Below are 26,823 nucleotides of genomic sequence, written 5' to 3'. Positions count from 1 at the left end.
CATCCATTTCATATGCTGGTTTGCCTGCAATAATGCCAAATCATAAGCTACTCAGTCGACATGATGTGGTTCTGCAGCATCACACATTAGCATGTTTTATCTCATTATCTATGACCTCAGCACATTGAAAATAACACTAAAAGCCTTTCAAGAGTGATATGAATTAATTTAGAACTCACCGGAAAGAAAATGCCGTGAGAAAACCAACAAAAAGCTGGGGATTGCAGAGAACTCGATATCCCCTCGTCTCACCGCTGCAATCCAAGCCTGACGTCTTTGTTTAGTAATATCGGATACATAGGATCCCTCACGTTGCCTCCAGGATGGAAAACGATGAAAAGAGAGCCCGTTATCCAGCTTCTTGCCTTCACGATCGTGTGATCTAACGTTGCAACAGACAACACAACACGTACGATCCATAGCTGAAATGGTATCCTTTGGCTGGCCTACTGTCATGGCGGAAGGGGGCATGGCCCATCTCCCGTGACATCACGCTCCAAAGCCCTATAGGTGGGAAAATGTACCATGTCGACCAATCAAAAATGATATGGAAACATGACATTTGGTTGTTTAGCAAAAGGGGGAAGTTTTAGGAGTGACCGGCAAGAGAGAGCGAGTGAGCGAAAGAGAGAGAGAGTTTTGATACGTGAGAGATTTGTGACGTTTACCGTGTTTGGTCTCAAGTTAGTTTGTTGTCTTGTGTATTTAGTGTGTAGCTGTTGTTTTGTTTTGTGTGTCAGTTCTACTAGTGATCGTCACAGTTGCTGCCTTAAAGCCAACAAAGGCAGATTGCAGTGTAAACGCTGAGTGACACACCTGCTGTCAGACCTGCAGGTTTATCCCTGTGCTGTTCTCATATGTGTTAGAGTGACACAAACTATTGTTTGACACCTGATTGTTCTGTAAATAGTTTGAAATGATTATATGAAAAACGTCTGAGCCTTGGCTGCATTTTTTGGTAAATAGTACCATATAACTTTGTTGTTTGCAAAACGTGTGCGTATTTTTAAAAATGTACAATCTCTATTTGCATTTCAAGTTATGAAGATGATTCGTTAAACATGTGTGTGGTTTTTACAGTCAAAATATCACTTTCTACTTGTATTTTAAATTTTGTCTGAATTTAGATAAATTGTGCTGATACAGTTGGTCAAAATGAGAAAATAACAGATTGGCAAGATAAACTGTTTTTAAAGGTAAAATATAGAGGCCACATCAAAAGTAGTCAAGAAGGGTTAAAGGCTAAAAGCAAAGTTGTCACCAAGTACTGTTTATATTTGTGTGTATTGCTGCAGCTTTTTTGAGTATTAATTTGGTGCCTTTGTGTGAAATAATGGTATTGTGAGTGATCCATATAGTCACAAAGAATAGCCACTTGTTTCTGTGCTACCAAAGTTCCCCGGCTTTCATTCAAAATGTGTTTATCGTCAGCACCTGCACATTAAACTACTTAAACATTATAAATGTCTTCAAGCTCACACTGAGGCCTGTGGGGTACTATCAGCCACTGAGACAGTACACACATTTATATGTGTTTGTATATGAATATTTCATACTTTAAGACTGCCTGTTTATTTAAGGGAGATGAACAAAATACATTGGAATTGTACAAAATAATATCATGGATGATAAATTAAATAGATTTTAAGTAGATGCTTGTGCATTCTTAAAGTCTTATATGTTGAACTGAACTATGTGATCTGTTCAAAGCCTTAATCTTAATTTGAAGTGAAATGTGCATTTTGAGTTTATACACTATGTATATAAGGCGACCGTTTCCTTTTGCAGTATTTTTGTGTGGTGTACTTTTCTATGTCTTAACAAAAGGGGAACAAAGGTGTTTAAGTTCACCTAGGATGATGTGTTTTAATTTTCACATGGTCTTGCTTGAATTTGACCCTGACAAAGGCGTATGAACTCTGTCAGCTGTTTGGAGTTTCCATTTTCTAAACTTCTACATTCTGAACCTTCTTCAGCTCTGAACAGATGATGAAACACTGAATGATTTCAAGCTCACACTTTGTCTAATAAACTTACATCTTTCATTCTTTATACAGATTGATCAACTGTGGTTTGTCAGAGATCAGCTGTGATTATCTGGCAGCAGCACTGAAGTCCAACCCCTCCCATCTGAGAGAGCTGGACCTGAGTGACAACTACAAGCTGCAGGATTCAGGAGTGAAGCATCTGTGTGGTTTCCTGGAGAGTCCAGGATGTGGACTTGAAACTCTGAGGTCAGTCAGCATGTTTTAGTTGTGCTGAGATGAATATGATGTGAAAGTTGTGCTGACACTAAACTGCAGACATCAGGCTGATATTATACTGATCCACACTGAGGATCTTCATGGTAAAGTCTGTTTTCTTCTTCTCTGGTTTAGTCCATTGACTGCAGCAGAACAATGTTCACATTTCAAACCTTCAAAGAAGAAGAAAAATCCTCCACTGGATAATTCACTGTGAAACTCTCCAACTCTTCATTCCACCTTAAAGTCTGTCTGACACTGAAATCCAAAGCAAAATGTGCGTTTGCTTTACAGACAGCAGTCCAACACAAACATACACACATCATCCAAAACACAGTCCAACATCCAAATCTCCTCCACTGCCAGCATGAATGATGGGAAAGAGAAGGAGGAACACTCTGACATTCAGGGTTAGAATGAGTTTCATGAAGCAGACTGTGAAGATCAAAGCTGCATTAGAAAGCTTACATGAATGAATGAGTGGACAGAAGTGGACAGAGATCATCTGAAGCACTTCAAAGGCTTTAAATCAGCACATTTCTCTTTATTCTTTATCAACTCTGTTAGTTTCTCTCAGTTTTCTGTGGAATGAAGCTAACAGCAGGCTAATAAGATGCTGACCAATAGGTTTCTATTAAAGGTTGTAATTTGTATATGAAAAAGTGCTTTGGCTCAGCAGGGATCAGCTTACAGGTAGAATACAGCTGCTGGATGGGATTAGCATGTCATAGCTATCTACCAAACTGCTAACTGGGGGATTTCAGGCCATCTATGGATCATTTTTGCTAACTGTTTATTCAGCTTAGGCTCACAGGGCTGCAGCCTGTGCCCTAGCTGTCATAGGGCAAGAGGCGTGGTCCACCTGCACAGGTGAGCAGTCCATCACAGGGCCAACAGAGAGAGACAGAGAAGCACTCTCTCACATCCACACCTACAGCCAATTTAGAAGCACCAATGAACCTAAGCAGCATTTCATTGGACTGTGGGAGAACATCCAACCTCCACAGAAAGGCCAACAAGCTTCAACCTACAACCTTCTTGCTTTAAGGCACTAGTGCGAACCACTTTTCCCCATTTCAGCCCAAATCCTGCATCTTCCTGTTTCTGACTCCAGGCCAGCTCCACTAACACTTTCTCATCAGACACTGCCACCTAGTGGAGGAAGTCTTAGTCCCATTTGAAGCTTCAGATGACAGTTAGTTCCTTTACAAAGAGGTGGAGGTGGTGGGGCCACAGCACCATCATCACTGAGTGCCATAGGACACTTAACCTTTGTTTCCATATGCTGGGAACTTCCTGTTGTTCCAAGGAGGACTGGAAAATGTGTGAAAATCTCCCACTCAGTTCCTCACAGCACACTTCAATCATTTCCCTCCCACAGCATCAGGACCAGGGCTTTTTCTCTCTTTGGTCCCACTAAGAGATTTCCACACAAACACCTCATCAGTGGGACTCTCAGAGCTACCAGCCCTTTGCTACAATCACAAAGCTCTTCATTGAAATCAATGATATCAAAGCTGGAATCAAATGAGTCCAAGTCTTCTGCTGATTCAGCATCACATTCATCTTTGCTCCTTGTTCTGCATCCCCACCATGGACTTCATTCCTTTCCAAGCCAGCCTTGAGTGTCCTTTATTCAGCTCATCCTCTGCTTTACTTTTACACCTGATTTTAGCTGCTTTATCTCTCTTTCAACAAGTTTCTGTGCCTCAATCTTTTTCTTCTCTCCCTCATAACAAGACAGCTTCTTCTGCCTGAGAACATGTTGGAGTGATTTACTAATCCAGGGCTGCTTATTGGGGAAAATACTTCCTGTTTCCAAAGTAATCCCCATTTTTCCCAGAAAGAAATGTAAGTAGAAATCGATGATCTAAGTGAGAACATGAGCCTTTAAAAAGTCCCAGTGGGTGCAGTCAAAGCAGTCCCTCAGTCCCAGTATAGAGTCTTTGGTCCAGACTGGAATAACTGTGTGCCCAGTTTGAGCTCTCTTCAGTCCTGTGACCTGACAGACCCAGAGGGGCCATCACATCACATTTAGAAGCTCCCCTAATGGAGCCACAACACATGTCCAACACTTAGTCTGTCTTGTTGGACCAACTGGAAGAAATGATTCAAGGACTTAGTCACAGAACAGAGATTCAAATCTCCAAAATCCAACTGGCTGCATCAGGACATATAGTCTGAAACTCTGCACAGTTTCCTGTTTGAAGCTGCTTCCTGTTGGCTTCAGCTGTTTGGAGTTTCCATTTTCTAAACTTCTACATTCTGAACCTTCTTCAGCTCTGAACAGATGATGAAACACTGAATGATTTCAAGCTCACACTTTGTCTAATAAACTTACATCTTTCATTCTTTATACAGATTGAGTTTCTGTGGTTTGTCAAAGATCAGCTGTGATTATCTGGCAGCAGCACTGAAGTCCAACCCCTCCCATCTGAGACAGCTGGAGCTACAACTTAACAACCTGAAGTATCCAGATGTGAAGCAGCTGTCTGATCTTCAGCAGAGTCCAGACTACAGACTGGAGACTCTGAGGTCAGTAGAGTGATGGAGTGAGTGGGTGGTGCTGTCAGCAGTATTGTACTAAACACAGTCAGTATGAAACAAAGATCCAGTGTTTCCTGTAAAGCTGCAGCTTCTCAGTGAAGCTGTGAGAGGAGAATGGTGACAGGCTTCAGGATTGGACACAAACACTTCCTGTTTCTGACCTTTATGGTCACCATGGTAACAGCTGACACGCTCTGATCAAACGCTGTCAACAGCCAATCAGCTCTCTGAACAAAGCAGCACGCAGACCAATGACTGCATTCATTTCCAAGTTTAAAGCAGTGAAGAACACAGTCTGTAGGTGAGGAAGAATTTAGTGAGAGCAGATGTTTGGATGGAATTCCTCCAGTTAACAGCTGGAACCGTCCATCTGGATTGTTGGGCTTGTTGTTGGGGTTCCTACAGAGCTCAGAGTGGACACACCAAGGTTCTTCTAATGAATGAAAGTCCAAACTCAAACTAGGAGGGAAAAACATTTTCATCAACTTCAATAAAAATCCAAAGATTAGAAAAAGTGAAGCAACAATGAGTCCTAGTACAGTCCCAGCACTGAAGTCCCTGCTGCTCTTTATACTGGATGTGCTGCATCACTGACTGACAGCTGATGAAGAGTCTCTGGAAACACTCGTTTATCTCCTTTGCTCTTCCTTCTTCTCTCTGCAGGTGGAGGCGATGGTAAACAGGACGGTGTGTGTGCTGAGAGAGGAGGAGCTGTGTCCTGATGATCCAGAGAGGTTGAAGCAGCAGCAGCTTGTGTGTAGAGACGCTCTGACTGGGCCATGTTACTGGGAGGTGGAGAGGAGAGCTTCATCCAGCAGTGACTGACAGAGGAATGAGAAGAAGTGCAGATGACTGTCAGTGCTGCAGAGTGAACTGCTCTGAGAACAGCTCCACTGTCAGACACAATGTAGAGTCCAGCATCATCCCTGTGTGTCCCTCTGGATCTGACAGAGGATCATCAGTGTATCTGGACTGCTCTGCTGCTGCTCTGTCCTTCTACAGTCTCTGCACAGTCTCTGTCTGACTCTGGCTACATTTTTGGCATTTATATTCTTGGTTGCTCTCTTTATATTTTTCACATGCAAAATGTGCCCATCTTTGGCAAGATTCACACTGCACCTGGAAAGGAAAAATAAATAGCTCATATTCTGTTTGGTGAATACTATTACTCAACATTTTAATTATGATTGGCAAGTAATGATACTAAGACTTATGTGTTTCTTTTGTTTTGTTTTGTTTTACCATTTCAATCATGCTGCGGTCAGCGTTAGCATCTAACATGGAGAAAACAATGCAGTAGTCCTCAGCGTTCCCTGAAACACAATCATAGTTAGGTTTTAATCAAACATTATTTATTGAATAATTAAAAAATAATAGTACATTTTTTCCAAATATACTTCCTGGAAAATTAGTCTAAATTAGACTTTGAGAAGGGTCTTATCTGAAAGTGTTTGAAGAGCACTATTTGTACTGTGCTGTTTGAAAAGCACTATTTAAATTGGAAGTACGCACTAACGTGATAAGGACTTTACTGGACTTACCTCGATTTTCAAGTAGGGTGCAAGCTATCTGCATTCGCTCCAGCACAACTGGCTCTGTAGTGGTTGACACCTCACTGACCTCTCCAAAATCAAGGTAGTGTTCTGCAAACTGTGAGATTGATCATAATTAGAATGTAAAGTCTTAATTAGGTAAAGGATAGGATAATTATAAGCCACAAGGCTTCAGCCTATTCCTTTTTCAGTTACTGTATGATTAAGTACTTCTATGTAAAATGATCATCTTTGTTGTTGTTGACCGAAATAACTTTCACTTCACTTAAATTCACTTAAAGTCTTAATTCTAGCTAACAAGAAACTGAATCATTTGAATACGGGTTACCTTTAACAGTAAAACTCCACAACTGCTGGAATCCTGTCGCTTGTTGTGTTGCATAGTCTGTAACTGCCACTCCATGGTGTCTTCATGCCCTCTCATCCTCAGAAAATTCCTAGTTGAACAAAAGTGTTTGTAATGAAACAAGATTTTTTTTTTTTTTTTAATCTAAGAATAACACCTCAGTATCATACATACCTCCAGTTGCGCAGAATTTTCCTGTCATAAACACCTTCATTCCCATGGGGTCTATGAGCAGTATTTTCTGTGCAGAAATGTTGACAATCTAAAGAAAAAGTTAAATTAAAAATTACAATTGTTTGTGCCACTGAAAACTTATTTAAAAATAACACTTTGTGCAAGAAACTGCTTCACAACAAATTATGCAAATTAATAACAAAATGAACACATACCACAAGAATCCAGTGTGTACCAAAGTTCACAGGGCACAGCCACGTCTTCAACTGGGAACTTCATCTGTGGGATTGGAAGTGCAGAGTAATTTGGATTTACTTAGGTACCATGCGTCTCAGGGTGTTTTCAAATATAGTCTTCTTTAAAGGAACCAAACTCTTTCCTCAGCAACAGAAAGGAGTCAACTGTTTGGACCACTTCTGAGCTTTCAACATACCAGTTGAGGCATCTGAACTGCCCAGAAAACAACGAGCTTGCAACTACTGAACAGAGCAGGTGTGCAGCATTCTGCACAAGTATAGAAAAATGTTAGAGAACAGTAAATAGGTTTTTTTTTTTAATTTCAAAATTAGTAGGTAAATGACATTTCTTACTTACCTTTCGTCTGTCAATAACACGGTGCAGATATGCATCAATGACCTGTTTTGAAAAATCTGAGTTTATACAACAACAGCAACAATTTTTGAAGTAACTGCTTGAGTGCTGTACACAAAAACATCTAAAGGAATAGAATTGCTGATAAAGGTTCTTTCTGCATATACTGGAACTGGGTATTATGATGTCACAGATGTCACAACATCTGTGTTGTGGTTGATAACATTTTTTCCTGTTGAAGTGAATGGGTGAAACCTTATCAGAGTTTTGCTATATAAACCCCCCGACCTACCCGCACATTTTAAACTATTAATGGTCTCTGCACTGCAAATGCTTCAGAAGGAGCAGAACCTCGAAATCAGAATCAATAATGATAAGTTCTCTTACCTCATCAGAAACCACCGTGACCCCTGCAGTGTTCGAAAAGAGGAATCCAATAACTTGTATGGTCCAACAGCTGCCTCCAAGCGCCCAGTATCCTTTGCACGCCATAGCCTCTTTACTAAAAGAAAAATATGATAAGTTAGCTCAGGCATGCATGAGATTTGTAGTGGATAAGCTTGGTAAAGGCCAACGGGCCACAACAGGAAAAAAGTCAATACAATAGGCATGCATTTACACGCAGAGAAATAGGAAAGGTACAGCGGGTGGGCAAAAGAGAAAATTACTGACAGGCAGATCCATTTCCAGACTTCCACAAGCTCAGTGCACGTTTCTTTACATCCAATATGAGTTGAAGACTGCAAAATGCAAACAAAGTCATGCAACAGTCAATTAAGTTGCAACGCCAAACTGGCAACAAATGACCAACGGGTCAAAAAGAGTTGTTCACTATGTCACCTTCATTTTCTAAGCTTTGTTTCCGGGAGGGAAGTTCTTGTTCACGCGTTTCTGGTCCTGGAACACAATTAAACTCCTTGTGTCAGCCGTTTTGGGTGCATAATGAATCCTCTGGACTTTGCTGGCACTGAGGGTTAGCAGTAGGATGGCAGGGAGGCATCTTCAGGTCTGTGCTGCTGTTCACTGTCTGACTGCGAGTTGGGTATTTTTAATTGTCACTGATATTTACATGGTGGCTTCTTCTGTACGGCTTGATATGGTCAATGCTGTAGTGATTTCTTAAAGTTGCTCCTTCTGTGTTTTTTAATCTCACACATTTGCCAGCGATGTCTTGAATTGTGTAGGGTCCTGAAAAATCTGGATCAAGTCTTCCTCCCTTCCTTCCACGTTTCACGTTCAAGAGAAGAACTTCATCTCCAACGCTGTACACAAGGTTTCTGTACTTCTGGACTCGTCTAGCATAAGCTTCCTTTTGTAAGTCTTGGGACTTTGCCATATTTTCCTCTACAGTTTTTTTTAACTTGCTCTTGTGCGTCTCTTGTAGAAGATACAAAGTCACCGTAACTCAACTCCTCAGGGAGAATGATGGAGGACAGCTAAAATTTTCACATTTTAAATTACAATTAGTCCACCACCAGCACCTTTGTTTTGGCCACATTCAGTTTCAGGTGATTCTCCTCACGAACCGACCAATCAGTCCTCTGTACTCCTCTTCCCTTCCCATTCCCTCTTTAATCCAGGCTCTCAACCAGTTTGTTATGTTCTCTCTTATAACTTAACTGGTAAAGTAACAACACATTTTTGGTTGTTAGTAACTTACTTTATTAACCTTGTTGTGGAAAGGCACAGGCATATCAATGCACACATACACCACACTTGGTGTTCTCTACTTTACCACAAAATATAAACTGATTTTACTAAATACATCACAGCTCCTCCCATCCAGCTTTGATGAACACATTAAGTATCAAACAATCGAGATATTTTCAGGTAAATGCCGTAACCCAATAATTGTACTTAAACTGAAATATGACACCTATTCAGTGATTTACAACATAGAGGTAGGTTGTTTCCTCTTAAACATTTTAACCGCTTTCCTTACAAAATGAACTGGAAACCTATAAGTTCAGTCTCTGAGGTGCTCTGGGATTTCTCTCAGGGTAACGTCTGCCTGTTTGGTCAGAGTCCATAGTGCTCTGTGTGGAAAGTTCAGGTGTTTGAACATTGGTGGTTTCACGTAAACCCTGAACCTCAGGTGGTGAAGCGAGGGCAAACTCTTCTGAATCTTGAGGTGTAGATGTGTCCTCTCAGGTTGCTCTGGAACCACGTGACATTCTGCATCTAGAATCTGATCAACATGTCTACGCCAGACTAAGTTGGCTCCAACATTTATGGTGTATATCAGCGGTCCGGTCCGTGAACGAATCGTGCCAGAATGCCTTTTCTTACTTGGGTCTCTGTAGTCTCTGGCGAGAACTTTTTGTCCAACATTGAAGAACCTGGTTTTGTTTCTTGTTGCTTCCACCATGGAAGACTGTTTATCTTGGACATCCTTGCGAATGTCTGGTTTCAGCAAATCTAGACGTGATCTCAGATCTCATCCCATGAAGAGCATTGCAGGTGTGTGTCCAGTTGTTGCATGAGTGGTAAGACAGTAAAAAAATTGTCAATTTTCTGTTGTAGCGGTTTCCCCTCTGTGCGACTGGCTGGTTCAGCTTTGTTGCAGGATGATGGTGAGCTGAAGTGATATGTCGTATGCCGTTACTCCTAAGGAAACACTGGAACTCCTCTCCAGTAAACTGATGACCATTGTCACTTACGAGCTGTTGTGGCGGACCTGTGTGTGCAAACGGTGACCAAAGACTATTGATCGTGCTGGCAGCTGTTGCTTGCTTTACGGGGAAGATTTCTGGCCACTTTGAGTGGGCATCAACCACAACCAGGAACATTTGGTCCATAAATGGGCCAGCATAGTCTATATGAATGCGTTGCCATGGAGCGGATGGCCACTCCCACGCGTGTACAGGTGCTGTTTGAGGCTGGCGCAGCGTCTGCTGGCAAACAATGCAGGATTTAGCCATATTCTCCATTTCACAATCAGTGCCTGGCCACCAAACATAGCTTCTAGCAAGACCTTTCATCTTAACACCCAAATGTCCATCGTGCAGTGAGTCCAGTACCTTTGTACGTAGTTTGGGTGGCAGACGACACGAGTTCCCCACATGACACATCCTTGGCAAACGGATAGTTGGTCTTTGTGGGTGGAGTACGCAGAGAACTGAGTGTCACTACAGGACGGCCAACCATTCACAGTAAGATCATTTGACAAGATTGTGTTTTGGCTCGTTTCTCTTTTCACCTGAGCACTTGTGACAGGTAGGGGTTCCATTTGTGTAACATGAAACACAGTAGCTGGATCAGTCATTTCTTCGGTGGGTTGCATGTGTGGAAGACGTGAAAGTCCATCTGCATTTCCATGTAGCTTTGTCCCTTTGAACTCAATGGTGTAGGTGTGTGCACCCAGGAACAAAGCCCAAGCAAGCGTGCCGCAGCCATGGTTGGAATACCTTTCTGAGGGTTAAAGATGGACACCAGCGGTCGGTGGTCTGTGATCAGGGTGAAGTGTCGTCCATATAAATACTGATTAAACTTCTTCACTCCCCACACTAGACTGAGTGTTTCTCTGTCTATCTGCGTATAGTTGTGCTCGGCTGCATTTAGGGACCTTGAGGCAAAGGCAAGTAGTCGTTCGGATCGATCAGGCATTTTGTGAGATAGCACGGCACCAATGCCATATGGTGAGGCATCACAGGCGAGGCGAAGTGGTAGATTGGGGTCAAAGTGTGTCAGAACCTCCTCTGATGTAATGAGCTGCTTAACTTAACTAAATTAAATGCCTCTTCATAGTTTTTTGTCCATTTCCATTTGACATTTTGTTGCAGCAGAGAGTTCAGCGGGTGCAGGACTGTTGAAAGGTTTGGTAGAAACTTGTGGTAATAATTAATTAAGCCCAAGAATGAACGTAGCTGACTCACATTTTTAGTGTCTGGTGCCTTCAGGACTGCTTCAACTTTGTCCTCGGTTTTGTGGAGCCCATGTCTGTCGATCTTGTGTCCACAATACTCAATGGCATCCTTGAAGAACTCACATTTGTTTTTGTTTGCTCTCAATCCATATTTTTCTAGCCTGGCCAGGACTGCTGTTAGGTTAGCCAGATGAGTCTGACCGGCTGGAGCAGCATCTAATAACCAACTCACAAAATAAAGAAAAATAAAAACAAACCAACAAACACAAAAACACCAGGCATCATGATACAGACTTATAATTTGCACCAATGTTTTTTCGAAATTCTATACACGAAAGTGAGCGCGAGAGCCCTCGGTGCGCCTGCTCGCTGCCAAAGTCAAAGTAAACTTTATTGTCATCTCCGCTACAGACAGTCCAGTATACAGAGATATGAGATGACGAGGCTCCAGTTACAGCAGTGCAAGTAAACAAACAATAAGAAGAGTAAGAAAATAAATATACACTTTAGGACCAGGGGTAAAGGATCAATAACAATTTAAATTTACAGTTTGAGGGGAGGGGGCCCCTGCTGCTTCCAAAAAGAGCACATTTCATTTATAATGTTGTAAATCCAAGTCCATTATGTATTCATGATTTGAATCCTGGGTTGTGTGAAATCTCAGAAATGCACCCTAGATGAAGTGAATCTGTGAACTAAGGTGTCGGTCTATTAGATCATGTTGTGGTGATCCTTGTGTTGGGGGATTTGTGTTCATACTGGAGTGCAAAATTAAAACCAATGGAAGATGGACAAGAAAAGTTCAAAGCCATCATGGTGCTCAACTTAGAAAAAATAGAAAAGAAGAGGAGGAGAAACGAGCAAAAGATGCAGGTAAGCAGATGTGTGATTGGATAATGGCAGGTCATCCTGAAACTATCAGAATCAGAGTGAGTCAGAAATTATGTGGGTTACAGTTGCTCCAAGAAGAAATGGTAAAAAAACAAACAGTAACAGACTAAACTCCAAACAATACATTATGTTACAGATTTAAATATTAATTAGTCCTTGTCAATTGTTGATTTGTCCTGTTCTCATTGTATGACGAATTATGATGGCTGTTTGGTAGCCGTCTGCATACAATGCATACTCTCTCTCTCTCTCTCTCTGTGTGTGTGTGTGCAGCAGCTTTATGTTAATGTGTGTAAGGATTTGTGTCTGTGTGTGTGTGTGTGTGGGGGGGGGGGGCGCCAGAGGGATTGTTCGCCCAGGGTGCCAAACAGGCTAGGACCGCCACTGCCTGCAAATAAACAACATTGACATCAAAAGTTTTACATTTCCTAAATGTATCCCACAATCTGAATATAACACCCACTTCCCCACGTTTGATCCGCTGTGTTAAATATGATTAAGAACAGAATGCAATCATTTGCAAATCCTATAAACCAGTATTTTAAACAAAGTGAGAAAATGAAACATTTAAAGAAAAATATTAGCCCATTTTGAATTTGATGGCAGCATCCTCTCTCCATAAACTAAAGGCTTTACGATGTTTAGTGCTGGACCATGTTGGTTAATGTGTAAACTCAACAGTTTCCATTTTGATTAACCTGACCAACATCTAACATAGAACACCTTTGAAGTGGACCTCGCACCCTGTGGATAACTTCAAACACGTCGAGGTCTTCAGAGGCTGAACTTTGACCCAGCATCACAAGGAGCGCCATAAACACTTGTTATGGTTATTAGAAGGAACCCAGCCTTTAGACATCCCCACAATGACATCGTGACCAAGGGTCTGTTGCATGATTTTTAACATGGCTACAATGTGTCGTCTGCTGAGTCATCGTTTAATACAACAACGTACTGAAAGAGAGCATTCAGCATCTGACTGAGCTGGACTAACCTTCCCTTTCAAAAGTGAAAACTGCAACATAAAACTGGAATACAACCAACTTCTAATGAAATGTAACATTTTATAACATGAACACAGATTCCAGGTGAGCTGTGTCCTCCAGGACTGGATTTACCAGAACAGGTATGAGGACGGTGCCTGACGGGCATGTACGAGCTGGAGTGGATCCCAGCTAACACAGGGTGAGGAGACAGACGACCGTTCACGCTCACACTTATTCACCAGTTAACCTAACCCCACTACCTGAATGTGTGTGAACTGTGGGAGGAAGCCAGAGTCCCCTGAGAGGACCCACACAAACACGGGGAGAACATCCAACCTCCACAGAGACTCTCTCTGCACTAAAAGCACAAAATAAAAACCACACCGTCATGTAATTTAAGAAACTGGTCTTAAAAACAGTTAATCTAATGTGTCCACATGGAGCCCGTGTTAAGGTCCGTACTGGGCTTCAGAACATCAAGTGAACAACGTCAGATGGGACCTGGGTGCGTTGTCTCCTGATAGAAAGTGCTGAGGATCAGAAGGACTCAGGGACAACACGATATCTGTCCAGCAGAGGGCGGCATTATTCCAAACGGCTCATCGAACTATTAAACAAATGCACAGACTGCACAAACACAATGACTGCAACTCACAACGAATTACACCAATTACTACACCAAACTACAACATCGGCCTATGGCATCAATTAGTGCATAAAACATACATCAAGTTACAGCCAAAAATGCATCACAATGACTCAAGCTGGGGTCAACAGGTTTCCCCTCATGCTCACCCGACCTTTCTGCTCATCAGGTGAGTGCAACCACATTTATCACCTAACACGCCCACGAGTCACGCCTCACACCCGTGCACCAATACAAGGTGTGCATTTAAACCAACCCTCTTAATCCAAAACAAAAAGGAACAACTCATATGGCTCCTACACTTGTGCTCAAGAACTCAGTCCTATATTTTAGGTTATTCTGAATAAATCGTTCATGCCCTCTCTTGGGAAAGAAGCTGTTGTGGTTCCTGGTCCTAAATCTAGTCGTCCAAAAGTTCTAAACGACTTCAGGCCTGCTGCCCTCACCTCAGTCTTTGAACAAATCATCAGAAATGTGATTATGGAAGACACTGAACTTCAGCTTGATTCAATGCAGATTGCACATAAGCCCAACAGAGGAGTGGAGGACGTGCTTTTGATTCTACTTCACCTGATTGTCAAACATGTAGAGAGTAAAGGACTTCAGTTCATCGATTTCTCTGCTGCTTTCAATAACACAGCCCCAGATTTCAATCAAAAGACTTTTAGAACAGTTTGAAATCCGGACAAACCTGAGCAAGTGCAGTCATATAAATATCTTGGGGCCATTGAGTCTGTTTTATCATGAGAATGATGCAGGACAAAGTCTTATAAAAGCAGCTTTGCCCGGTATGCCCGATGGCGAGTCCAGCTATGGTCCTGCACTCTCTCTCTGTTTCTTTCTCTCTGATTGTGGAATAAAAGTATGAACATGTGTTTATAAGTTACACTTGTGTTTGAATCCTGCAGCTTATCACACATTTGATTTCCATGTGTGACGACTGCAAGTGTCCAGAGTGAGGACAGACTGAGGGACCCACTGCTGCACATCATCTGTGAGGCTTTGCAGCCCTGATGATCCACCAGGACAAACTCAGCAGTGTGTGAGGAAGAGGAGGAGGAAGAGCCAGCAGCAGCTGACAGATGGAGAGAATAGACAGACTGTTCCCTGTTTGTGAAGGACTGCTAGGAAAGTTTAACATAACTGTCTGTGCTGAATCAGTCTTATTAGGTAATGTTCAAATAATGTTATCCTCCCAGTGTTTCCAGTGTGGGAGAAAGTACTCAGGGCCTTCAAGTTACACACTATGAAAGGCAGCAACAAGTTTAATGTTCAGAAACCTAAAGTCTGTATCAGCAGCAGAATGGAGCTAAAAATAAATGTTTGTTTGAGTTCTATGAAGCTTTGAGTATTTTGGATCAGTAGCACTGCTGTGTTTGTTGCATCATATTGCTGTGATTGTTTATTTGCTTTATATATTCTGAGCTAAGTTGATCTATAGTGTTACATCATATTCTATAAGGATGTTATGTGTTTGTAGACTTTCTGCCCAGTTTGACCCATTTAGCAGAAGTCAGCCTGTTTAAGGCTCTGATGTCTATTCTGTATGACTTAAAGCAGTTATGACATGGTCTGATTTTCTCACCCAATAAAGGAATATTTCATTTATCAGTCTACTCTTCATTCTATCAGACACAGTTATCACAGCTCGTACATTTGCTTTTTACACATATATGTAAGCACTGAGCCACATTTAGTAATGCCAACATATTAAAATAACAATATTTCTCTCTTATATATGATACATCTATATACACACTGTCACAGATACTTGAGTGTCTTTGAGTGAAGATTTAAGGTGATAGGAAATATAAATAACTGCAGCTTGAATCTTTGACACAGAGTTCATGCTTCAGAGTTCAGATGTTCAGAGTTCATGGACCGTTGAGGCTGCGAACTTTAAAGCTGCAGACCCTGAATTGGGATACAGCCATCGACTGTGGAAACCTTGCAAGTGGATCGTAAAGGTTGTTACAGAGTCTTTCATGTCTAAATTTGCCGTTAATAATTATATAATTGTAGGAATCATCTAGTTTGCTTACACTGATTACGTTGGCACTTTGTTAGCGCTACAACAACGGTCAGACCCCCGAGGCATCTAAACTTTAGTAAGAATGTGCACTTTTGACACCTCTGGTTAGCATTTAGTGGTCAGTTTCAAACGTATTTGATTTTTGCTTGTTATGAACAAATTCACTTCACTACTTTTCACGATCTGTAACATCAATGCACATTGTTCCATTTACTGCATATTGCACTTTATTCATATCTCTCATTCCACCTGCAAAAACATTGTAAAGGTCGTCACAGAGAGTTTTATGTATGTATAAATACTAATATTCTCTATTTATTCTGTTTTATTGCCAAGATGTTAGTTAGCCTTTGTTCAGTTGTCTTTTATATGTCAATAGATACGTATGTCACAAATAAAAGTTTCTTGTAAATTATGTTTTTGTAAAGAATTTTCTCCCAAATCTCTTACATGCTAACTGTAACGTGTTATTTCTGCTAAAACCTGAACTTAAATGTGTATATGGTGTTTATCTGTTTTTCTCTCTGTTTTAGATGCAAATATCAAATTGGAGTTCTGCCTCCAGGCCAGAGTTGCAGGAATGCACCACGTGTTGGCTGTTTCACTGCCCTCTGTGCCCCACTTTCAGCCCTGCTGTCAGGGCAAAGATTGAGCAGCATATAAATGGACACATTCAAAGTGCTTTGCCTTTCAAAGGTATGTTGGTATTAAATATACCTCATAGTTAAAGTCATAAATATGCACTTCTTTTCAGCACCTCTGCAGGTCTTTGTTGACTTAAAAGTTATTTTTCACATTGTACAGTTCAGTTCATTCATCAGCGAGAGAAAAAAGTGTTTTCATTAAATATTTTTCCTGTTCACCACATTTCCTGACAGCTCTTGTGATCCACACCATTTTGCTTTCATTATTGAGGACGGCTTGGATATTTTTGTTAATATGTACAATCTGATTGTTAGATAAACTGACTGCATTCTATACAACTACATTTAAATTACATGTTTTTTCTTTTTTTTCTCTCTTACAGACAAAATGATGTGCCGGTGCACTTTCACTGCCCTTCTGTAACATGACAGTCATACAGCGTGGGGATATGGCAAGGCAATTATTGTCATGTCAGCATTCAGGACTGCTCCCCACTGAACTCTCCGTGGAGCCTCGTCTCCCTCTCCATGTCTCGTCTCCAGCATCTAAACCATTTCCTGAATCTTGGGTAGAACATTCATGTGCTCCACCCTCTGTGCTAAATGAAACTGGGGCTTGTGGAAAGTCCATGAAAATGAAACGTCCTCACTGTGGTCTTAGTCTTCTTACAAAAAAACTTCAAGGCTCACATGATGAGGAGGCATTCAAACAGGTCAATAGATGTTTGCCTGGCCTGTCATCCACAGTGTTTTTGTGTAGAGGGACTTCTTCCTCTTTGTTTTTCAGTTTGCAGAGGACATGGAGCTCTTTTTAAAAGCACGTGCTGACGAGCAGAGACTACAGGTCAAAGCGATGTTTGACATTTAATGGACAGATGAAGGCACTGGCTGTTTGTTTGTGTTTTTTATCTGTTGTTTGTTTTTCAGTGTACAGAATTCCAGTTAAACTTATTATAAAATGCTGTTCACTTGTTTCCATACTTATAGTAAAAAATGTAAGTGTAAATGTAACAGCATTGTTTATACTTGTAACTTCAGAGTAAAAAGCTTATTGTTGATATTAACATTAATGTATTATCCTGTAACCAATAATATTTTTATGCATTTTACGCATTAACCCTCTGATCTCTATCCTGGCCATTTGGGGCCACTTCACTTCTCCTTGTTTGACTGCTACACTGCAGTGGACCAAAAGAATGACGCAGGTTTGATCTTAAGGCTCTAATAGTTGTGTGTGTTGTGCATGACATTGCAACGCAAACATGTATTTGCAAGATAGACTGGAATAAATTATGATGCATCAAATATTACACAGGCTGCAGTGAATTGTTGTTGATACAGGTTATTGAGCTTTGAGTTTCCCAGTCAAACGTAGCTTTGACACACATGCTAACACTCTTACTCTTGTACATTTCATAACAAGACACCAAAGCCAAAATATTAGCTCTCAAAAAAAATTCAAAGCTGCAGCTGCAGCACACACAGCAACAAACACTGTTAGTAAATGTGTCCTGGAGTTTCTGCAGGTGCAGAAAGTGCTGCTGCTGTAAGTCAGCCTAACAGCTTCCAGATCACTGATATTTCTGGAAAGATGGCAAGAAGGGCATCACAGCTCATTTCTACAATCTCCCAGATCTTGGAATACAAGCCCCTGTCCCATGAAAACCACTTCACAGTAGTAGGAGTCCACTAAAACCTACAAATGAAGAGTGATCCTGGAAGAAATAGGGCGCACACTAGTGACCTCAACAGTTGCAAGACAGCCTTGTCCCCGATGCTTATATGAAAAAAAATATGAAGATTTATGAAACCATTAGGACTTTATTACTGTTTTATCTGAAAAGCTACTGGTAATATTTAACCTAACTGGGATTTAAAGTGTAAAAAACAGAATGTAGATAAAATTTTGGTTTTGATGAAAAGGAGTGGAGCTTGTGAGCCACAATGTAAGCAGTGTTGCTTTGCTGACATGCACTCGATGCTGGCAGTACAAGCATTGTAGTGGTTCTTATATTTTTGTAAACTAACTGTATAATATATTGAGCCATTCAACAGTACACAAATGTTTGTAGGCTCCTTTTTGTATGCAACCTGCATGTCTTTCTGAATTAATTGTTTGTTTATATCATGTTTTTCAGGAAAAAGAAGTTAAAGTCAAGTGGAAGCCCTGCTCAACATGGTATGTAGTAACAACTTTGTTGGACGGGAACAGACATTCATACTGTTGATAAATAGTTATCACCTCAATTTGAATTCATGTATTTGGACTAAAGTAAATTGGGAGCTGTTAGCTGTCAAGCTGCTCCTCTGTGAGGAGCTTGATAGCTGTCCACCTCCAAAGTCCATTATGAGTTTTGGAGGTGGACATGGTCAAGACTTTTAAGAGTTGGCATAAGACTTCACTTCTTTATAGAGCTTATAGTTGGGGCTGGTTCAGGTCAGCCCTTAGTTATGCTGTCATAGCACCAGACTGCTGGGGGTTAGTGTCTACTCGTGTCATTGTATATATCCAGGAATATGTGCCTGAGGATAGTTGTCATGAAATCAATATTAAATCAAAGTTTTCCTTAATGACCACAGCTGGCATGAGTTCTCCAAAGCTGCCTGCTGTCTCAGGATCTGTCTCCAAAAAGAACCAGGGAGCGCTAACATGTTATGTTCTAGACTGATGAAGAAAATGCACATTAAACATAGTATAAACTCACTATGTTAAGTAATGTGAAGAGGATGCCTTTAGCTCCTATTGGGTTGGTTCCTTGATCAGTGCAATACAGAATCATTCATCTAGTTTGATGTAATGTCCTTCAAACACGTCAAAATGAGGCTCTGTAGTCTGTGTGGCCTCCACATGCCTGTATGACCTCACTACAACACCTGGGCATGCTCCTGATGAAGTGGCAGATGGTCTCCTGATGGATCTCCTCCCAGACTCCAGGACTAGAGCATCTGCCAACTCCTGGACAGTCTGTGGTGCAGTTGGTGGATGGAGTGAGACATGATGTCCCAGATGTCCTCAAATGGATTCAGATCTGGGGAATGGGCGGGCCAGTCCACAGCATCAATGCCTTCATCTTGCAGGAACTGCTGACACACTCCAGCCACATGAGGTCTAGCGCTGTCTTGCATTAGGAGGAACCCGGGGCCACCCGCACCAGCATATAGTCTCACAAGGGGTCTGAGGATCTAATTTCAGCACCTAATGGCAGTCAGGCTACCTCTGCCGAGCACACGGGGGGCTGTGCGGTCCCCCAAAGAAATGCCACCCACACCATTAGTCACCCACTGCCCAACCATCATGCTGGTGGATGTTTCAGGCAGCAGAAGGTTCTCCAATATGTCTCCAGACTCTGTCACAAGTACTTAGTGTGAACTTGCTTTCATCTGTGAAGAGCACAGGCCGCCAGTGGCAAAGTTGCCAAGCTTGGTGTTCTCTGGCAAATGCCAAACATCCTGCACGGTGTTGGGCTGTAAGCACAACCCCCACCTGTGGACGTCGAGCCCTCATACCACCCTCATGGAGTCAGTATCTGACCGTTTGAGCAGACGTGCATATTTGTGGCCTGCTGGAGGTCATTTTGCACAGCTCTGGCCTTTCTTTCCTACCCCACAGTACCTTTCCTTATCTTTTGTTTCCTACTCTTTTACTTAGTCTTTGATCACGGTTGTCTTTCTAGATAATTAATGTCATTTGTTCTGGGGCGAGTCACTGGCTCGGGTGCATTCTGGGACTGTCAGTTCACCAGTGTGCTGGCATGCTTCTTAACAAACACACCACTACAGCAAACATCTCAGTTGTACTTGTTGATTTCTTCAACAAAACACTGAACAAAACATGTCCTTGTGAGTGTGCTGCCTGGTGCTTTTACATTTTGTGGTAATTTGAGCAGCCCAGAAAGCATCCCATGAATTCAATTATGTTATTGTATCTGAACATGTACACGAGTCATTAAATTAGATGGGAAAGAATGATTCAGGGTAAACAACTGCACCAAGGGAATTACATTTTTCTTCTCAACATGTAAAATGTCTGTTGATAAGCAATTTCTGAAACAGACATTATAAAAATCACATTAAACAGATGTGATTAACTTTTTATTCTAGCAAACATAACATCAATGATGACACAATCAGTCTTCATCAGAAGTGCTCAAATCACTCTCATCGTCTGAAACGTCCTCCTCCTCCTCCGAGTCCATTTCCAGGAGTGGTTGGTGGCTGAGGATTCTCTTGTACACGTCCTTTACTTTGAGCGTTTCAGCTTTCAGTTCACTTTGTTTTTAAACCAGGCTATGGAGTCCTTTCTGTGCATCCTCCGACATGCCAACAAGGGAGGCTGTAAAAACAACAAAACTATTAAATATAAGTAAAACAAACAAACAGACAAAAAAACTCACCTCATAAACACAAGGAGTTAGGATCATGTAATTAAACTTTTTTTAAGGGAGAAGGCAGTGTTAGCTAGCAACCCAAATATAGGTAAAAGATCCAGTAAGACTTTAGCATCTGCTATTATTTTCAATCAATTCATCACTAAATGTATAAATAAATAAAAGATGTGCTTACAGTCTGAGGAGATTGTCCCCAACACCACAGATCGCATTCGCAACACTGTCCAGTGATGCTGCATCTCCCTGCAAAGGATCATCTCCTCCTCTCTCAGGCGCCTCACAGCCATCACCTTCTCAAAGACCTTTCGCTTTGTCCGGAGGTCAGCAGCAGCTGCAGTTTAACAACATCAGATGGGAAAACATAGCAGCATATTATGATTCAAGAACAAAACATTCAACTGCTGCTCAGATACTGGGAGTTTGTTTAAAAAGGATATTTAGAAATCAAGAGCTTACGTTCACTTGTGCTCTGCCAGGGCCAAACGTCGCTCTGCATGAGGGCATCACTGGATACGATTTGCTTTGTTGCTTGTTTCCTTGTTGTAGTCGTCAACAGCAGCCGCCAAGCGTTTCTTCTCATCTAAGATGACCTTGCGAATTCTGTGTCGCCTCTTGTTGCTATCTGTAAATAATCATAAAAAGGAACACCTTCACATAATGCATATATTTACATTTTAATCTACACTCATCAATTCGTTTGCTAGAACAAATCACATCCAGCTTAAACAAACCTGGATCTGATTTTATTCTGTTTACAAAGTAGCTGTACAAGCTGTACAAACTGAGCATCAAACGGTCCGTTTCAAAGAAACTGTGACACCATTTTGTCTGTAAAGACTTTGTGTTCGCACTCTGATGATGACGACAAGCTGCTCTACTCGTGCCTGCAACGCTCCAAGGCTGCCATCAGTTTGATCCGTTTCTAAGTGAGAGGAATATTAATCAGAACACAGGATGAGTAACAGTCACCAAACTACAGTGGACTCTGTAATCACTGACTTGATGATATTCATTATAAGACATCTGGAGCCTTCATGTGCTGCATTATCATGAGATAACAAGTATGTTGGTGTTCAGCTTTATAAAACCAACTAGTACGACATCACTTCAACCCAGGTCCAATCCAATTTGATCAAACGCAACAACTCTGCCATCAATTCTGCTTTTACAAGCTTATTTTTCATTGTTTGTTGACACTGTCAGAAAGATCTTAACTCTAAGTTCTTTAATGAGGCCATGGTGGGTCCTGTTGTTATACACGAGTGCATTATATTGAGACTCACCTTCAGCCCACTGCTGCAGTGTGTCGTCATCCACACCCAGCTCATTTCTGCTCGCATTCAGGCTCTCCACTTGTTCTCTAAGGATCCTTATGATCTAAGAATACATTAATAAATGTCATTCATATGGACATTTTTAGAGTACTGGTGTTTTTGCCCCATTACCACACACATTAAAATGGGTGTTGAAAAAATGACCTTTAGATATCTCTGGCTCAAAGTGCGGCCCAGTTGTTCCACTTTCCTTTTGTTCCAGCCCAAAGCCAGGAGGCTCAGCATGTCTGTTCGCCCTGCATTTCAGTTAGTATACAAATAAGAATGAATGAGCAGGAGACTGAGTGGAATCTCACACACAGACACACACCTGCTTTAGACATGTACTTCGTTGTGATGGCCGCCCTAGACAGGAAACTGTTTACTTGTTCCACCTCTTCTCCAACTGTAGAACCGGCCCCATCCTGAAACGCACCTCCCCATTTGATCTATAGAAAGGAGGTCACAATACATGACTGCTGAATTCATTCAACCTTATAACAAAATGTCTTAAACGTATCCAAGACTACAAGCTGCAGTATACCTCGCACATCCAAGTGTGAGCTACTCAAAATGAAGTACACATTAAGATAAAGTCAAGTAAATAGTATTACGACAACACCAAGAGAAAAACAAAATAAATATCCACCCATCCAAATATGTATCCACACACACACACGTATGAGTATATGGTTATGGCGTTAACGTCATTTTAACAAGATTAACGCTGACAGCACTGATATATATGTGTATCTTACATCATTTGTGTGTCTCTGGATGTATTTCACAAACTCAGCAACTTCCTCATCTTTCTCAATGAAGACACCTTCAAAGTTCCCCTGCTCTGAAGTGCTGAACGAACACGGTGACAGTTGTTTGAAAAGAAACATCAAAATACAATTTTTGTACAAATCCATATTTGATTTATGTACACAATGCATAACGTACCTTGCATTTGATTGAAAGCGATAAAGCTTGCAGTTTCCATCAACTGAGACGGCGAGCATGTCTGGAGTGCAGGCAGGGCAGCTAAAGCATGGCTCCTTGCACATCCTGTCCACCTCACACTTTACAGCACTCCACTCCAAGAAACTTTTGCTGAAGGCATCAGCTGATATTCGGCCAGTCTTTTAAGTAGAGGACAAACAACAGAATATTCACGGACAGTCATCATAAACATTGATTTGCACAATTTCCTTAAACTTGACAAATTTAGAAACTCACCCTTCCAAAATGGGCTGTTCGTTCATCCAGCACTTTGACAAAGGCCTTAAGTGACATCCCTGCTGCAGCTTCTTAATGTCATAGAAAGACTGAAAGACATCCATTGAAAACAGGGTGCAGAAATTTAAGGTGCCAGGCCAATATCCACCACCCTGGAAGTCCTTAACTGAGGGGGACCACATTAGGCCACAGCTGGTGCAGCTCACCACTGGCAGTGCAAGGTTATAACGGCCTTTAGGAAGGATAAGGAGAAATCCAGTCATGGCTCAACAAAGACATTCATTTTTTCCCATGTTGTTTTCAAAGCGGTCTGGTAAATCCAAATGACCTTTGACAGGTGCCCACATATACTGCGGGCCGAGGGTAATTCAAAACAATGTAGCAATGTACAATTTGCAATAAAACCTGCAAACACATCTATTGTGTATGTACTGTGTGACAAAAGAGCAACTTACCATTTATGGTTACAAGAGCCACAATTGCACCGGGTGAAACCTCAACGTTACCTGCTGGGCAGTCACACACAGTCTGGTCTTTGCACAGGCAACAGCCGAACTAACATTAAAAACACACAATATATATAAAAAGAATTGGAAATTAAATGATACACAATAAATATACAATAACAGCACACACTCATAGTACATAGCAATAAATGCATAAGACTTAAAAACCGTACCTATTGGATTGTGAAACTCTGATGAAGGCTGCAAAAACCCTCCTGTTACTGCCTCTCTGCTGTGCAGGACAAAGCGTGTGTGAACTGCAATATCACAGTCAGCACAAAGGAATGGAAGAGGCAGGCAGTCCAGACACCTCACAACTACTTGTTTGCCACACTGACACACACGGTGTGACTGTGGATCCAGAGTAGCTAACATATTGTCTATAAGACAAGGCCTGGCCTCTTTCCACTTTAGCAAGGACACCATGTTTCTGATCGCCCAGTGAGTAGCAGCTGACTCAGACAACGTCTCACAAGTCATGGCTGCGTCCTCTTCTCCATCCTCCAACAACTGAAGGAGCTCCTGACGAAGCACCTCAGTTCCACACACTAACAGAAAAAAAATAAAGAAACTCTTCCACAAAGTGAAAAACACTCTAGGCAGTATGTTTCTTAGGACTGCACAAAAGCCCTGCCTAACTCAACTATAACAACAAATATAAAAGTAAAGGAATCACAATATATACAAGAAGGTAAAGTACCTTTTGTTGGGTTGACACTGGCAACATAACTAGGTTCTTCACGTGGACACTGATGCTGATCTGCAGACACTGGGGGGAAAAAGAGATTGAAGAATATTTACTTACTGAAATTCTTTGGTGAAAACAAGTTGTGAGATAAAATCAATGGTTGTGAGAACACTGACCACGTGGCAACTAGTACTTCGACTGGATGATGGTCTTTGAGGAATAAAATCTCCCTGTCTGTCAAGGGCGGCATCACTTACATTTTGATTAGATACCTCGAGTTTGTAAATGATCAGATTACATAATTGGAATACAATGTATCCAATTCAGGGTTGCAGGAGGATGAAGCCTATCCCAGCTGATACAGGACAAAGACAGGCTGCCAGTTTATTGCAGGGCTAACACGATATGTGTAACAGAAAATCCACTTAAATGTTTGATATTTCTTATAATAATCATAATTATGACTATTATTTAAAGGTTTCTTTAAATAATACATTTTGATTTTTTATAACCTCTAAAATATAAACCTGAGCTGTTTCAGATTCTGACCTCTGACCTCACTGCAGCTCCCTCTTGGAAGTACGTCTGCTTCTTGTCTACCCCCAGTGATGACCGCCTGCCCTTGATATCACGTACTGTACCTGAGGAACAAAAAAGGACAAACACTTGCCTTCATTTAAGAAGTACATTCATACAGAGGTAATCTATGGAAACACACTAGTTCACCCTTTGGGAGAAATCAGTTCCTGTGAAACATTTCTGTAAATGAACATCATGTGGAGAATGAATGAAATGAGTTCTTCAGGTGACTCAGCAGTCCCACACTGACAAATGAAATCTAGTTAAACTATTAAGCATATTTGCTCTTCTGAAATCTGTGTTAAACAACAACAAACATAAATTAGTAACAAAAATACAGCTGAGTAGAGGCTTTACAAACCACCAGCAGCCATAATGCTAAATTTTAATCTTCAAATGTTTCTGAGCCGTCTTCAACCTGCTTTTAACACATTAAAGTCCCACAGTCAATGCAGCCTGACTCAATCCTAGATGTTCAGCACACAGAGACACAGAGGTGCCGTTTAAAGTTTAGTGATAACCTGAGTCACTGATCATTTGCAGTATTACAGAGTCTGGCAGTCTTTGCATGATGTCCACGTCACTGTGAGTTTCTAGCTGACTCTCAGGTGTGACAGGTGTGCCAGCAGGAAAGAGTAATAATAACCTGCATCCTGAGGTTTGTCATGCAGGATTAAAGCAGCCAGGCTTTGTTCACACAGCTAGGATTGTATTTTACACTGACCCTGGGTCAGTATAAGTATCATACAGTTTAAACGAAGCACTGAAACTTGCACATATTTATTACAGATGCACTGAAGCTAATCGAGATATTTGCTGTCAGTCTGTGGCTGCGATTAAACACTTTACTGGAAACTTTATTAACTAGTAACTTCATCAGTCATGACAGAAGCTAATATTTCTGTGCTAACATCGTTTAAACAGTAACAGCTTTCCTCCAATATAAGCTAACGTTTACACCGTAACTTTAAGCTAGCACCATAAAGACGGTAAAACACGTAATAACATCTACAAATGCATCTTAAAGCTGTTATATTAGCACTCGGTGTATTACTAACATAACCACATTAACATTACTGACACTCGCTGACTTTTAATAGTCATTCTATAAATGCTGTCCGTTTAAATGGTCTTACCTGGTGGTCCATATGGTCCATAAGTGAAGCAGAGGGAGCCTGACCATGCGTCACACGTTTGACGAGTTGGGAGTGAGAACGTGTTGGGCTATAAGGAACACACTCACTTCCTGAGCCCTGGGCAATAAGAGACGTTTTGTGTTTTATGATTTATTGATATGTTTGATCCTTTCTGACCTGCGTTAATGAAGCAGTCATTAGAGCACCATGTCCGCTAGAATAGTTCTGTAGTTTGATGCTTGAGTCGTTGCAGACTTGTTGAAACTCCCTCACCCGTCAAAGCAGCGTCTTTGTTATTCGCGTCCAGCAGATGGCAGTGTTTCACTGTCTGACGGCTGTCTGAAGCTTCAGCTGGATTATCCGTTTGCTATGTTTGCCATGTTACAGTGGGGAGGAAAAACTCCTTTTTAACAGGAATATCTAGACATGAGTGATTACTGCAGTGGGGCACTATCTGTGCTATCTATAAGA

At 41.4% G+C, this 26,823-nt stretch overlaps 1 protein-coding gene across 1 annotated transcript in view; it reads left to right on the top strand.

Annotated features, from left to right (window-relative positions):
• Positions 1-26,823, top strand: part of LOC145422991 (protein NLRC3-like) — a 146,781-nt gene that overhangs the window by 47,270 nt on the left and 72,688 nt on the right. Inside the window, exons 4-5 of the mRNA XM_080295022.1 lie at positions 2,058-2,234; positions 4,605-4,778. Coding sequence (XP_080151148.1) covers positions 2,058-2,234; positions 4,605-4,778 — 351 coding nt within the window. The remainder of the gene's footprint in view (positions 1-2,057; positions 2,235-4,604; positions 4,779-26,823) is intronic.

The sequence above is a fragment of the Astatotilapia calliptera genome, chromosome 3 (assembly GCF_964374335.1).
Source record: "Astatotilapia calliptera chromosome 3, fAstCal68.1, whole genome shotgun sequence".
Lineage (NCBI taxonomy): Eukaryota > Metazoa > Chordata > Actinopteri > Cichliformes > Cichlidae > Astatotilapia > Astatotilapia calliptera.
Note: the sequence above shows the minus strand (reverse complement) of the source record. Positions and strands in the feature narration are given on the sequence as shown.